Below are 16,861 nucleotides of genomic sequence, written 5' to 3'. Positions count from 1 at the left end.
ACTTACCAATCAGTTATTACTTCATGGTTGGTTATTGATATATTCACTGAGTGGTTGTCCTCTCTCCTGTCGTAACCACAGCAACAGCATGCCGAAGAGGATTGCTCTCATCTGCTTCCTTTCCCTGGTGATGCTCATGAGTGTCCTGGGGAACCTCCTGGTCATGACAGCTGTCTGCAAGGACCGCCAGCTCAGGTTAGTCTCTCCCTACTGTCTGTCTGTCTGTCTGTCTGTCTGTCTGTCTGTCTGTCTGTCTGTCTGTCTGTCTGTCTGTCTGTCTGTCTGTCTGTCTGTCTGTCTGTCTGTCTGTCTGTCTGTCTGTCTGTGTGTCTGTGTGTCTGTGTCTCGCTCGCTCATCCTGCTCTGGCCGAAGCAAATGCACTCTTTCTTCTGTTTTAGCATCTTATCACCTTGTTGCACCACACACAGCCTGAATCAGTCCAGATTTGAATGATCCTGCGCTGACAGTATTATGCAGTAATTGTTTTCTCATTAAAAGAGCACCTCCTACTGAGTGGTCTATTGTGATCCCAGTCCCTTGCAGGTTGAGTTACTAGCTTGGCGTGCAGTGACTCTAGCATGCCAACAGTCAGATGCCGGAAGGGAAAGGCTGTCTGATAACCTGGGGATAGTATCATCTTTCAGCACCCCTGATGGAAGAGACAATAGTACTTTTCACTGTTTACACAGCATGTACGCACGCACACACACTCAGGAAATGACAGCACCAGGAGGGATTCTTGGTAGTGTTAACTTCAAATCCCTAGTCATCCAAATGTTCAGCCCCAAAAACGATCCCGGGCTGTGTTGCAGCCGGCCACGACCGGGAGACCCATGAGGTGGCGCACAATTGACCCAGCATCGTCCGGGTTAGGGGAGGGTTTGGCCGACTGGGATGTCCTTGTCCCATCGCGCTCTAGCGACTCCTTGTGGCAGCTGGGCGCATGCACGCTGACTTCGGTTGCCAGCTGTACGGTGTTTCCTCTGACACATTGGTGCGGCTGGCTTCCGGGTTAAGCAGGCATAGTTTCAAGAAGCAGTGCGGCTTTGCAGGGTTGTGTTTCAGAGGACGCATGGCTCTTGAACTTCGCCTCTCCTGAGTCCGTATGGGAGTCGCAGCGATGGGACAAAACTATACTACCAATTGGGGAGAAAAAGTGTAAACAAAATATTGTAATCAGATTACAGATACTTTGAAAAACTAGAGGATTATTTTTAAATTCAGAAAGGATGTTTGTGAAACCCACTATGCCAATTACCCTGCTCCTTTCCTCCCACCATGACTTCCCTGCAGCTCAGATTAATAGTGACGTGAAGCAGTACTTCTACCAGAGCCCATTCCCCGCACTCTGGAGAATTCATCCACAATCACCAATTTACCCTGTAATAGCACACCTGTTCCAGCCATCCATAAAATGAGAGCTGTCGTAAGACGGCTTAGCCTTAATGGGAGACATTGTGCAGCTGGAGGCAGAGCCACAGAGCCAGCCTCAACTTCTGCAAGTTGATTACCAAAATGGAAAACTGGATATGGCTTTACTGTCATTGACACATTGCACTAATTCAAATCATCATCATTCCACTCTCTCTTGCTCTCTTGCTCTCTCTCTCTCTCGCTCTCTCTCTCTTGCTCTCTGTTTTTACTGGGGTCTTTTTATGTCCCCTGCCCCAATTGTGACAGCAATGCTGATTTGCATATTTTAGGCCTTTTAATTAGGCTTCAGTTCAGTGGCGAACCCAGTGGCGACGAGATGATTTAGCTTTTTATGTTAAAAAAATCCAGTATTTTATTTATTCAATTCATTTGCATCACTGCAAATATGATCTTATATTCTTTAGATACTGCATTCAGTTTTGAATCTGTTGTTAACAGATAGCTGGTAAAAAGCATTTATGGCATGTTCTGGTTAAATGACAACGGGATTTGACAGCCGTTAGCCGTTCTCAGGCAGCTATTTTTAGCCGAGCGGGCTCTGAGCGGTTGCCTCACCGAGAATTTTATTTGTCATTAATGGAGTGCCCAGGGCTCTGGTCTTTCTCAAACAGACTGAAAGGAGGGACGCCGCCACACCAGTGGCTCTACATCACTGATTCTCTCTCTCTCTCTCTCCCCTTCCTCTCTGTCTCACACAAGCTATCGCTCTCTTTTTCTCCTCTAATGTAATCTCTTTCAATCTCTCCCTGTCTCTCTCGCCATATGTTTCCTTAACATAAACATACATGACAAATTAGCATTTTCACATGTGAAACAGCTGTTTTTATATGTTGAGCTTAAATTTCACACGTGAAACCATATTTTCACATGTATTACAATTAGAGTTGAAAACAAAATGTTCAGGTTCACATTGAAGAGAACTCCATGTGATAATCCCACTTTCAGAAGTGGAAATGTATTTTCATGTGAAAAACATTCATATGTAAAAATCACATTTGCAGTTTCATAAGTGAAAAACTTCCATGTGATTGTTTTTCACATTTTAACTTGAAATTCCACAAGTGTAGTGAGATTTTCACATGTGAAAGTTATTCACATACGAACTGCAAATTAGATTTTTATATGTGACTGTTTTTCACATGTGAACTTACAATTCCACATATGAAAATCTAATTTGCAGTTTCACATGTAAGAAAACATTCATGTGAAAATCACATTTGTCACAGGTAAGAAAACTCCAACTGTGAAAATCTCACTTTCACAAGTTATTTTTTTCCTGTTTTTTTTTGTAAGGGGTTCTCTCTCTCTCTCTCTCTCTCCTCTCTCTCTCTCTCTCTCTCTCTCAATTTAATTTAGTTATTACCAATATTTACTGCAAGGTGGAGATTTACAAGATGTATAGTGAAAGCATATTTAAATGGTAAATCTGTTGTCATGTGTAACAGACAATTCAAACAATTAAATAGTTTAGTGCATACCTCTGTACATACATACTCTCACATGACAAAAATCTATAACATTGTATGTTTATATGCATTTACCTCTAGTAGACAGTCCTTCTGTTCTTTTCAGTGTGTTCTGGATTATTTATTATTTTTCCACAACATTCCTATATCATACATACTACCATATGATACACCTATGCTGTTTCAAGTTAACAATGGAAATCATCTTTAAACATATAGCCAATAAGATACCTCTCACTCAATTCTCTCCCAGGAAAATCAAGACCAACTACTTCATAGTATCGCTGGCCTTTGCAGACCTGATGGTGTCGGTGCTGGTGATGCCGTTTGGTGCCATAGAACTGATTCACCAGAACTGGATTTATGGAGAAACCTTCTGCCTGGTCCGGACATCTCTAGATGTACTGTTGACAACAGCCTCCATATTACACCTATGTTGCATAGCTTTGGACAGGTAAGCACCACTGCTCAACAACTGGCTTGGAACGATGCCAACATGAAGTCAGTAGATATAGTATTTAGTATCGTACTAACAGTATCAAACCATCAACACATTTTGCAACACATCCTATTTTATTAACTGACTTACAGTAGGATGGCACTTCCTGTTATTGACTTTATCAAGATGCAGCAGGTAGCCTAGTGGTTAGAGCATTGGGCCAGTAACCAAAATGTTGCTAGATTGAATCCCCAAACTGACAAGGTAAAAATCTGTTGTTCTGCCCCATGAACAAGGCAGTTAACCCACTGTTCCTAGGCTGTCATTGTAAATAAGAATTTGTTCTTAACTGACCTTCCTAGTTAAATAAAGGTTAAATATAAAAACAAAACGATTCTGAGGACTACTGTATGAGACATTGAAATAGTTGTGTGATATGCTGGGCTTACATACACTATATGACCAAAAATATGTGGACACCTGCTCACTGAAAATCTCAATCCAAAATCATGGGCATGAATATGGAGTTGATCCCCCCTTTGCTGCTTTAATAGCCTCAACTCTTCTGGGAATACTTTCCACTAGATATTGCTGCAGGGACTTGCTTCCATTCAGCCACAAGAGCATTATTGAGGTCGGGCACTGATGTTGGGCGATTAGGCATGGCTCGCAGTCAGTATTCCAATTCATCCCAAAAAGGTTGAGGTCAGGGCTCTGTGCAGGCCAGTTCTTCCACACCGTCTCAACAAACCATTTCTGAATGGCCCTTGCTTTGTGCACGGTGGCATTGTCATGCTGAAACAGGAAAGAGCCTTTCCCAAACTGTTCCCACAAAGTTGGAAGCATAGAATTGTCTAGACTGTCATTGTATGCTGTAGTGTGAAGATTTCCCTTCACTGGAACTAAGGGGCCTAACCCGAACCATGAAAAACAGCCCCAGACCATTATTCCTCCTCCACCAAACTTTACAGTTGGCACTCTGCATTTGGGCAGGTAGCGTTCTCCTGGTATCCGCCAAACCCAGATTAATGGCACTCTGCATTCGGGCAGGTAGCGTTCTCCTGGTATCCGCCAAACCCAAATGGTGAAGCATTTCCACTGTTCCGGAGCCCAATGGCGGCGAGTTTTACACCACTCCAGTCGATGCTTGGCATTGTGCATGGTGATCTTAGGCTTGTGTGCGGCTGCTCAGCCATGGAAACCCATTTCATGAAGTTCCCGATGAACAGTTCGTGTGCTGATGTTGCTTCCAGAGGCAGTTTAGAACTCAGTAATGAGTGTTGCAACCGAGGACAGATGATTTGCGCTACATGCTTTAGCACTCAAATGTCCCGTTCTGTGAGCTTGTGTGGCCTACCACTTTGCGGCTGAGCCGTTGTTGCTCCTAGACGTTTCCACTTCACAATAACAGCACTTACAGTTGACCCGGGGCAGCTCTAGCAGGGCTGAAATTTGACAAACTGACTTGTTGGAAAGGGGGCATCCTATGACGGTACCACTTTGAAAGTCACTGAGCTTTTCAGTAATGCCATTTTACTGTCAATTTTTGTCTATGGAGATTGCATGGCTGTGTGGTCAATTTTATACATCTGTCAGCAACTGGTGTGGCTGAAATTGCCTGATCCACTAATTTGAAGGGGTGTCCACATACTTTTGTATATATAGTGTATGTACACCCCCCTATATGCTCCAGTTTCCCTATGCTTCAGCTCTCCAACCATACAAGTGTGTTCTTGACCTCGTCTCACTGCAGAGGAGGAAATTGTTGTTTCATTCAATTATATGGATAGAGAGCAAAGCTTGTGCAGAGTGTGTAAACAGCACTATTAGCCATTCATAGTAACTGGCTGGCTTGCGGTGTTGAGAGACACAATGTGCCGGCCATAAATTATTTTGATTTAATTTCCTCTAAAGATACGACCCATTTTATTTATCATCCTAATTTACCACATTAAAACGATTCACGAGTCTGATGATGAAAGCAAATGGGAAATGAAGGGAACATGCTTTTAAAGAATTACAGGAAAAATATGCATTAATATATGAATGCATTAATATGAGTTGTAAAAAGCTGCTGGGGAAATCAAGGGTTTACATTATATGGTGGATAAAATGTCAGTGTGGTTGCTGGATGGGCTCTTGCATTAAGTGACAAGGAAAGACATATAGACACAGCTACTCAGAAGACTAACCATACACAACAATAGGATCTGCATTTCTACAGTATTGCATAGTAGCTTGTTAATTCAAAATGCTTTCTATGTTCGAGCCCAGCATAAGCGTATTAATTAATTTAGGACAGCTGAGCTCTGGGTGCAGAGATAGGCTTGCGTCACTCCATCCCCTGCAGCTATTATTTTGGAAGCAACGTTACAATAATAATCCCAGGAAACAAACATTGGTTCTATGAAAGTTCCCAGAACATTCAGCAAATGTTCTGATAACACAAAAACTGTCCAGTTGTGTAGATGATTATACAATGTTTGTATAAAACATTCACCTGACGTTTCAAGAACGTTCCCACATTTTGTCTGTTCTTTAAAGGTTCCCAGAATGTTTCATTAGGTTGTGGAAACAGTCTGGTGGGAACATTGCGGGTAGGGTGACCACATTTAAAATACCCAAATGCGGGAAAACAGGATGATTTTGCGGGACATTCACGGGGCCGTGTAGCCTACAGAGTATCCCCCATACATTATTTAATGACGTCCTAATTTCTTAACGTTTTGTTGTGACTTTACTTTCATTCATCTGATGACTGTTATTTATTTAATCAACTAACTTTGTTTAATTGTTATCCGATTAAATTAATCATGTAACAATTAACTCATTAGGATTTGGGGCACCATGGAAGAGGTTGTTTAAAGAGTTACCATCTCCCGAATTAAACTCTATAAGATATATATCAATTTAATCGATAAACGGTCATCTTATTAATAATTACCTCTTATCATATCATCATTCTGAACAGTCGTAAACTCATGCATCTGCAAAACCCCCAGTCTTGCTCATGATTCAGCACTACACCAATTGGTTTAATTATTTATTTACTAGCTAACTAAAATGAGAAAACCGGATAAAATACACACTTAATACATGAGAAGAAAGTCCCTAGCAGACTGACAATATGACGGCTTAATACACAGCGATGAAGAGTGGAAAAAGAGAGAGACGGAGAAAAGGGACATTAAACGGGGTACATTCTACAACTATTCTCCCATTAATCATATGCTTTGCACATGAACCGCAACCCGTTTAGGAAGGAGGTGGTTTGGCCTTTCAGCGGCACACTTGTAAGGTTCTGGACCCGTCTCTTCTACTGTTGTTCGCTCTGGAAGACAGCCGTGTCGACGATTCCCATTGGTGATGATTGTCGGAGAACAGGGTGATTTGAGACTCGTAGTAGGATGGGATGGTTTGATGCGTAGTAGGATGGTCCCTCTTAGATTTGCTTGCCTCGATATCTGACTTAGGACAGCTAATCATCCGTACCAGTGATTGTCTGGGAAGTGAGCTTCTAGCCTACACATTATGCAGGGTTCAGGATTCAGACCACTATGGACATGAGCTGCAGCTCACCATCTCTCTGGTCTAAAAGAAGGTGAGTTTATTTCTTCACCTCGTGTTATTAAGGTTCAAAGTTCCAACCATTTCAAACATGTAGCTAACACCTCATGTTTCCTGGTCGGATGGTAACTTCGTTGGCAATGCTTTTTATGGACTCTTGTCAAAAGGGGATTGTTACGTCAGTCTGACACCCTCTCTGACCACATTCGGGGCGTGGCTACTTACTATGAACAGTTTATAGGAGACAGATTATTTCATCCCTCCTAAAGTCACATTCATATCTTAACAAAACTACTTTCATAATTTATCGTATTGGATGGAAACTTGACAGATAAAGGGGATATACTTTCAAAGTTACAGTATTTCGTCCATGCAATTTTAATAACATCACAAAATGAAAACCCATATGACATTCATTTTTTTCTATAGTTCCTCACTGACCATTCCCCACATTGTTATGTTAGAAATATTGTTCCAGTATCCACTTTTAACCGTGTCAGAGTTTCAAATGGAAACTATCTGTGAAACAAAGGCATTCCTTTGTTGATACTAAAGGGTGAGAAAGAGCCCACCCTTCGCCTGTAGTTTACAACACGGTGTGAACTGTCAAACCGGCCAAGTCCCCTCCTCCCCCTTTCTGTGGGTGAGAGAAGGTCTGGTTATTGTCAATCATTGCCAAGCTGATCTGACCCATTGTGATCCTCACAGGACAGTCATGACAGTTTGTATCGACAGATGTAGCCTATTAAATATCATTATAGAATATCCTTAAAATGCATCCTCCAATTGCAACGTCTGCCTATGACTATACATATGTGACCTGTTTCAGGAAACTAGGCGTATGTGGCTGGTCACTACTTCACAGGAGAGCCGTTTTAACTTTTTATTTTCATCAAAATGCGTTTTCTTGGCAGAAATGCCTTCTTGAACATGTGAAAGTTAATGTGCCTGAATAACAAACGTGTATGCCATCTGTAAATACAAATAAAATGGCTAAATTACGAGCCTAGTTGGTTTAGCCACAGAAAAAAACAGCAACCTTCCCGCTAGCCATGATTGGCTGAGGTAATGAGTAAGCTGGACATGCTGAGAGATGAGTTTGGATTGGTCTGCCAAATAGCACGCTTCTGTTTAGTCGAGCTGGTCAGTAAGTGTTGGTAATCCTGTCTAACGCAGCTTTTTAAAAATCAAATCAAACTTTATTTGTCACATGCGGCGAATACAACAGGTCGGGATGCTCTCGATGGTGCAGCTGTAGAACTTTTGGAGGATCTGGGGACCCATGCCAAATCTTTTCAGTCTCCTGAGGGGGAAAAGGTGTTGTCGTGCCCTGTTCACGACTGCATTGGTGTGTTTGGACCATGATAGTTCGTTGGTGATGTGGACACCAAGGAACTTGAAACTCTCAACCTGCTCCACTACAGCCGTGTCGATGTTAATGGGGGCCTGTTCGGCCCGCCTTTTCCTGTAGGCCACAATCAGCTCCTTTGTCTTGCTCACATTGAGGGAGAGGTTGTTGTCCTGGCACCACACTGCCAGGTCTCTGACCTCCTCCCTATAGGCTGTCTCATCGTTGTCGGTAATCAGGCCTACCACTGTCGTTTCTTGTTTGTTGTTATTGGTGTTAGCAGTACTATCTCCATCAACATTAGCTAAATATTCCAGGAATGTTTTTTTTAGAACAACTTCTATTGCTCCAACATTTTATTGCTGAAGTATGTTTAGGGAACGTTATTGGAACCATCATGTCATTGTAGGAATATTTCCTGCTTGTTGTTATGGGTGCTTTGAATAACATATCCATCAACATTAGCAGAACGTTCATGTAATATTTCCTCAGAACCACTTCTATTGCTCCCTAATTCTGTTGCGGCAATATGTTCTAAGAACATTACTGGTATATTGTGTTATTACATTATCTGGAAACCTAATGAGGACAAAGTTTTGAAAATGTTCTGTGGTGGTTATTACAGATGTTGTGCACAACATTTTGGTGAACATTAGGAGAATATTCCAAGGATATTTAATAAATACAAAAAATAAAATAAAAGTGTTTTGTTATCAAAAACATTTGTTTTTGGGTTTGTTAATCCTAATGTTATATAAAACCTAACTAACTTAATGGAGATCTTAGGTAATGTTCTGGTAATGTTCCCGGTTTCTGGAATGGTTCTTGCTGGGGTCAAAGAGTCAGACAGTAGGACAGAGAGAGAGAGAGAGAGAGAGAGAGTATTTTGCATGAAAAGGGCCTTTTCTTCTGAATGTGTCGTTCTCTCTCTCTCTCTCTCTCCCTCTCTTTCTCTTTCTCTCTCTCTTGCGCTCCACTTCTCCCCAGAGAAGAGATGGCTTTTAAGTTTAACCCACTGATAGCTCTTCAATTAATGTTAATGGCAGATGGAATTTTGCTGGCCATATAAATGTTTTATTGAGAGTACACACCATTCCATAGAGACAAGAGTGTATACGAAAAGGAAATGTGTTTAACCTCTATGGGCTAGGTGGGACGCTTGCGTCCCACCTACGTAACAGCCACTGCCAGCCTGTGGCGCGATTTTCAAAACCTTAAAAATCCTATTACTTCAATTTCTCAAACATATGACTATTTTACAGCCATTTAAAGACACGACTCTCGTTAATCTAACCACACTGTCCGATTTCAAAAAGGCTTTACAACGAAAGCAAAACATTAGATTATGTCAGCAGAGTACCAAGCCAGAAATAATCAGACACCCATTTTTCAAGCCAGCATATAATGTCACCAAAACCCAGAAGACAGCTAAATGCAGCACTCACCTTTGATGATCTTCATCAGATGACAACCCTAGGACATTATGTTATACAATACATGCATGTTTTGTTCAATCAAGTTCATATTTATATCAAAAAACAGCTTTTTACATTAGCATGTGACGTTCAGAACTAGCATACCCCCCGCAAACTTCCGGGGAATTCGCTAACATTTTACTAAATTACTCACGATAAACGTTCACAAAAAGCATAACAATTATTTTAAGAATTATAGATACAGACCTCCTCTATGCACTCGATATGTCCGATTTTAAAATAGCTTTTTGGTGAAAACACATTTTGCAATATTCTAAGTACATAGCCCAGGCATCACGGGCTCGCTATTTAGTAAAGAAGTGTCGCGCGCATGGCGCAATTCGTGACAATAAAATTCTAAATATTCCATTACCGTACTTCGAAGCATGTCAACCGCTGTTTAAAATCAATTTTTACGACATTTTTCTCGTAGAAAAGCGATAATATTCCGACAGGGAATCTCCTTTTCGGCAAACAGAGGAAAAAATCCCAAAGGCGGGGGCGGTCGGGGTCACGAGCATAAGCCCAGTGTCCCTTGATCGGCCACTTGAGAAAGGCGATAATGTGTTTCAGCCTGGGGCTGGAATGACGACATTCTGTTTTTTCCCGGGCTCTGAGCGCCTATGGACGACGTGGGAAGTGTCACGTTAGAGCAGAGATCCTTAGTAAATGATAGAGATGGAAAAGAAGTTCAAGAAATGGTCAGACAGGCCACTTCCTGTAAAGGAATCTCTCAGGTTTTGACCTGCCATTTGAGTTCTGTTATACTCACAGACACCATTCAAACAGTTTTAGAAAATGTAGGGTGTTTTCTATCCATATGTAATAAGTATATGCATATTCTAGTTACTGGGTAGGAGTGGTAACCAGATTAAATCGGGTATGTTTTTTATCCAGCCGTGTCAATACTGCCCCCTAGCTGAATGGTGGATTTCATTATTTGAGAATGAATGATGTGACGTGTGACGGTTCCGTTTATTCATCATTTCATCCTTCAGTGAAGTTGAAGTAAGCTCTCCTGTATATTGCACAACTCTAGTGTGTGGATTATTACTTGCGTGCGTCAAGCTGCAAGCACCAGGGGAAGTTCCAGTAAGCCAGGACTGCAACCAGCCAGTTTAGACAATCATGAATCTTGCCAGAAAAGAGAAACAGACTCATTTTGGCCATTTCACAAATATTTATGAGTAAGAAAAATGCTACAGAAATGGCAGCTCTTTGGGCATCACTTAGTTATCGCATAAAACAATATTAGCTATGTCCTTTCCTTTAAAAAAGTTTAAAACATGGACTCACTTGAGTCTAAACGTCTCTCTCTCCTCTCATATTTCCAATCTGCCCCTCAAGCCTTAAATGTTCAAATTCTATTCTTCAATTAAACTGATTTAGAAACCGTAGTGTGTTTACATGCGCTGTAGCCGAGAGTAATTTTGTTTTTGATCCTAACTGACCTAAGACGGGGAATTTTTACTAGGATTAAATGTCAGGAATTGTGAAAAACGGAGTTTAAATGTGTTTGGCTAATGTGTATGTAAACTTGCGACTTCAACTGTATATATCAGATCAGCACAATAGAAAGGCTACATGAGCAATTATGTTTTACTAAGAGTGGTACGTTTAAAAAGGGCAAGAGAGCGCAGTGACCCTGAATGGACAATCTGTTTCTCGTTCATAGAAGAGAGTTTAAATAAAATGTTCATAGCTAGCGCTTTGGTCTCTACTCGTACAGCACAGATGTCTGCTTTTCATTTGCCTTCAGGTTAATTTCTCCACAACATTTACTAAACATAAATATAAACGCAACATGTAAAGTGTTGGTCCCATGTTTCATGAGCTGAAATAAAAGATCCCAGAAATGTTCCATACGTTTACACCTCTGTTAGTGAGCATTTATCCTTTGCCGAGATAATCTATCCACCTGACAGGTGTGACATATCAAGAAGCTGATTAAACAACATCATTACACATGTGCACCTTGTGCTGGGAACAATAAAAGGCCACTCTAAATGTGCAGTTATGTCACACAACACAATGCCACAGATGTCTCAAGTTTTGAGGGAGCGTGATATTGGCATGCTGACTGCAGGAATGTCCACCAGAGCTGTTGACAGAGAATTTAATGTTGATTTCTCTACCATAAGCCGCCTCCAATGTCATTTTAGAAAATTTGGCAGTACGTCCAACCGGCCTCACAACCGCAGACCATGTGTATGGTTTCATGTGGTTTGCTGATGTCAACGTTGTGAACAAGGTGGCGGTGGGGTTATGGTATGACCAGGCATAAGCTACGGACAACGAACACAATTGAATTTTATTGATGGCAATTTGAATGTACAAAAACATAGTGACGAGATCCTGAGGCCCATTGTGAGCCCCATTTTTTTTAAGGTGTCTGTGACCAACAGATGCATATCTGTATTCCCAGTCATGTGAAATCCATAGATAAGAGCCTAATGAATTTATTTAAATTGACAGATTTCCTCGTATAAACTGTAACTCAGTAAACTCTTTGAAATGTTGTGTTTATATTTTTGTTCAGTATACATTTGTGTGGTGCCAGCAGAGCTTGGAATTTAGTTTTACACATCTTCCTATAATGCCTTTTTCCATCCAAGCTTAAGACATGAAGGAACATTTTAAATGAATGATGGATTGTTCAAACATTGACAACAGGCATTTAGGATGAAGGGGAGAAGTGAAGCATGTTTTGCTCCCTAATTTCACATGCAGATTTGTCACGCTTTTCATTTCTCCGTCATTAAACGCAGCCATCCGAAGAGTGAGGATTTTTTTATTTCATTTTTTACTGTTCATTCCTGTCTCTTAAATTAAACTTCAACCTTGACTACTTACTGCAGCAAACTTGATCACATGGATCACATGTAATTCAAGTTTAAGTGCCTGGTTTGTTGGTCCCATCTGTTTTCCATTGAGGCTCTGTTATATGTCCTAATAACTAGCTATTGGTTGCCAAAGTGAGCTCAATAAGCCAGGTGAACAGATGTAGAAGGCTGGCCTGCTGTCAACTATCCACACTGCTTCTGTGCCTCTGGCCCTCTGACACACAGGCCGGGTTTTGGCTAGGTGAGACAAAAAGCAGCACAGTGCACACATACAGCCAAGCTCCATCTAACCTAGACTCACAAACATTTTATTAATACAGTCATGCTGTTTCAGAGCCATATTGTACTCATTACTCAAGAGACACAGGCAGGCACATAAAAAGCATCCTAGTACAAAACTGAGGTAAGATGCTGCTTGGAACTCTGGGTAAACATTCTTTCAGATGTATCAGATTTGTGCATCGGATCGACCAATCAGGTGGGTCTGCTCATTTATTTATGTTGTGAAGAGTTGGTGGCTCCAGTTCAGTTCACCTGCAATGAAATATGAAATGACCTCACTGACACCCCTCTGAGTCATGAAAACAACCTCAGGGTGACAGAGTCAAATCAACAATGAGAGTGAGAGTAAATATAGTAGTGCCTTGAAGATTTGGCGGGCTGCAATGGGCTGCAGCGGGCAATGCTGTGGCACAGTGAGACAGAGAGACCTGTGTATTGTGATCCCTTACAGTAGGCCCCAGTTTTGCCAGGACAAAATCAGGGTGTGATGAACACATGCCAGGAATGTCAAACCAAGCCGAGGGGTGAGCGACTACAGCAATGGTGTTTGGCCAGAGCAGGATGAGAGAGAGAGAGACTGAATACTGCCCAGGGATGGAAGAACTGATTGACTGTGGGGAGCTCAGAAGACAGGGGACAGTAGTACAGACTGGTATCACTTATTTATTTTCTTTCCAAAACACTTGAGTGTGCTGTCTCTGACCAACTCTCTCGCTATCTCTCTCAGAATGATCTTCTTGACCCTAACCATTCAGGTTTCAAGACGGGTCACTCAACCGAGACTGCTCTTCTCTGTATCACAGATGCTCTCCGCACTGCCAAATCTATATCTCTATCCTCTGTTCTCATCCTCCCTAGATCTATCCGGGCTCACGAGTGGCACAGCGGTCTAAGGCATTGCATCTCAGTGCTGTATCACAACCCGGCCGTGATCGGGAGTCCCATAGGGCGGCGCACAATTGGCCGAGCGTCGTCCGGGTTAGGGCAGGGTTTGGCTGGGGTAGGCCGTCATTTTAAAATAATAATTTGTTCTTAACTGACTTGTCTAGTTAAATAAAGGTTAAACAAAAATAAAAATCTGCTGCCTTCGACACTGTGAACCATCAGATCCTCCTCTCCACCCTCTCAGGGCTGGGTGTCTCAGACTCTGCACACTCTCGGATTGCATCCTACCTGGCAGGCTGTTCCTACCAGAAGAGGTAGGAGCGGCCTGCCATTCAAACTTTCCCACCAATTCGTTGTGAATGCTGTATCCTATTTTATATCCAGCACACAAAAGCAAGGTGCTTATTTCCTCATATATATATATATATATATACATACATACATACATACATACATACATACATACATACATACATACATACATACATACATACATACATACATACATACATACATACATACATACAGTGCCTTCGGAAAGTATTCAGACCCCTTGACTTTTGTTAGGTTACAGCCTTATTCTAAAATTGATTAAATACTTGTTTTCCCTCATCAGTCTACACACAATATCCCATAAAGACAAAGCAAAAACAGATTTTTATAATTTTTTTATAATTTATTTAAAAATAAAACTGAAATCTGACATTTACATAAGTATTCAGACCCTTTACTCAGTACTTTGTTGAAGAAAATTTGGTAGCGATTACAGCCTTGAATCTTCTTGGGTATGACGCTACAAGCTTGGCACACCTGTATTTTGTGGGAGTTTATCCCATTCTTCTCTGCAGTACCTCTCAAGCTCTGTCTGATTGGATGGAGAGCGTTGCTTCACAGCCATTTTCAGGTCTCTTCAGAGATGTTCGATCGAGTTCAAGTCCGGGCTCTGGCTGGGCCACCCAAGGACATTCAGAGACTTGTCCTGAAGCCACTCCTGCGTTGTCTTGGCTGTGTGCTTAGGGTCGTTGTCCTGTTGGAAGGTGAACCTTCGCCCAGTCTGAGGTCCTGAGTGCTCTAGAGCAGGTTTTCATCAATGATCTCTGTACTTTTCTCCTTCATCTTTGCCTCGATCCTGACTAGTCTCCCTGTCCCTGCAGCTGAAAAAAATGTATTAAATAAAACAATTTCCTCTGACACACAATACCACATAATGACAATGCGAAAAGTTTTTTTATTTTTTATTATTTTGCTAAATTATTATATAAAAAAAGAAATACCTTATTTTCATAAATATTCAGACCTTTTGTTACGAGACTTGAAATTGAGCTCAGATGTATCCTGTTTCCATTGATCATCCTTGTAGTCCACCTGTGGTAAATTCAATTGATTGGACATGATTTGGAAAGGCACACACCTGTCTAGATAAGGTCCCACAGTTGACAGTGCATGTCAGATTAAAAACCAAGCTTTGATGTTGAAGGAATTGTCCGTAGAGCTCCGAGACAAGATTGCAGTGGTCTAAGGCACAGCATATCAGTGCTAGAGGCGTCACTGCAGACCATGGTTTGATTTCAGGCTGTATCACAACCGGCCGTGATTGGGAGCCCCATAAGGCGGCGCACAATTGGCCCAGCGTCATCCGGGTTAGGGTTTGCCCGGGGTTGGCCATCATTGAAAATAAGAATTTGTTCTTAAAACCTGTTAGGGCTAGGGGGCAGTATTGACACGGCTGGATAAAAAAACATACCCGATTTAATCTGGTTACCACTCCTACCCAGTAACTAGAATATGCATATACTTATTACATATGGATAGAAAACACCCTACATTTTCTAAAACTGTTTGAATGGTGTCTGTGAGTATAACAGAACTCATTTGGCAGGCAAAACCCTGAGACATTTTCTGACAGGAAGTGGATACCTGATGTGTTGTATTACCTTTAAACCTATCCCATTGAAAAACACAGGGGCTGAGGAATATTTTGGCACTTCCTATTGCTTCCACTAGATGTCACCAGCCTTTACAAAGTGTTTTGAGTCTTCTGGAGGGAGATCTGACCGAACAAGAGCCATGGAACGATGATGGCCCATTAGACACCTGGCGCGCGAGTTCATGTTGGGTACCCTCGTTCTAATACGTTATAAAAGAGTATGCATTCGTCCACCTTGAATATTATTCATGTTCTGGTTAAAAAAGGCCCTAATGATTTATGCTATACAACGTTTGACATGTTTGAACGAACGTAAATATATTTTTTCCCCTTGTTCATGACGAGAAGTCCGGCTGGCTTAGATCATGTGCTAACAAGACGGAGATTTTTGGACATAAATGATGAGCTTTTTTGAACAAAACTAGATTCGTTATGGACCTGTGATACCTGGAAGTGACATCTGATGAAGAGAATCAAAGGTAATGGATTATTTACATAGTATTTTCGATTTTAGATCTCCCCAACATGACATCTAGTCTGTATCGCAACGCGTATTTTTCTGGGCGCAGTGCTCAGATTATTGCAAAGTGTGATTTCCCAGTAAGGTTATTTTTAAATCTGGCAAGTTGATTGCGTTCAAGAGATGTAAATCTATAATTCTTTAAATGACAATATAATATTTTACCAATGTTTTCTAATTTTAATTATTTAATTTGTGACGCTGACTTGACTGCCGGTTATTGGAGGGAAACGATTTCCTCAACATCAATGCCATAGTAAAACGCTGTTTTTGGATATAAATATGAACTTGATAGAACTAAAAATGCATGCATTGTCTAACATAATGTCCTAGGAGTGTCATCTGATGGAGATTGTAAAAGGTTAGTGCATCATTTTAGCTGGTTTTATGGTTTTGGTGACCCTGTCTTTGAATTGACAAAACATTACACACAACTCTTGTAAATGTACTGTCCTAACATACTCTAAATTTATGCTTTCGCCGTAAAACCTTTTTGAAATCGTAAAACGTGGTTAGATTAAGGAGATGTTTATCTTTCAAAGGGTGTAAAATAGTTGTATGTTTGAAAAATTTGAATTTTGACATTTATTTGGATTCAAATTTGCCGCTCTTGAAATGCACCTGCTGTTGATGGAGTGCACCACGGGTGGGACGCTAGCGTCCCACCTAGCCCA

At 41.3% G+C, this 16,861-nt stretch overlaps 1 protein-coding gene across 1 annotated transcript in view; it reads left to right on the top strand.

The window, feature by feature from the left end:
* The window catches only part of LOC106604930 (5-hydroxytryptamine receptor 4), a 162,207-nt gene that overhangs the window by 78,016 nt on the left and 67,330 nt on the right, over positions 1–16,861 (top strand). Inside the window, exons 3-4 of the mRNA XM_014200070.3 lie at positions 82–195; positions 3,155–3,355. Of these exons, the coding sequence (XP_014055545.1) occupies positions 82–195; positions 3,155–3,355 (315 nt within the window). The remainder of the gene's footprint in view (positions 1–81; positions 196–3,154; positions 3,356–16,861) is intronic.

Source organism: Salmo salar, chromosome 05 (genome assembly GCF_965601325.2).
Source record: "Salmo salar chromosome 05, fSalSal1, whole genome shotgun sequence".
NCBI lineage: Eukaryota > Metazoa > Chordata > Actinopteri > Salmoniformes > Salmonidae > Salmo > Salmo salar.
The sequence above is the reverse complement of the archived record's forward strand: the minus strand, read 5'-3'. Positions and strand labels throughout refer to the sequence as shown.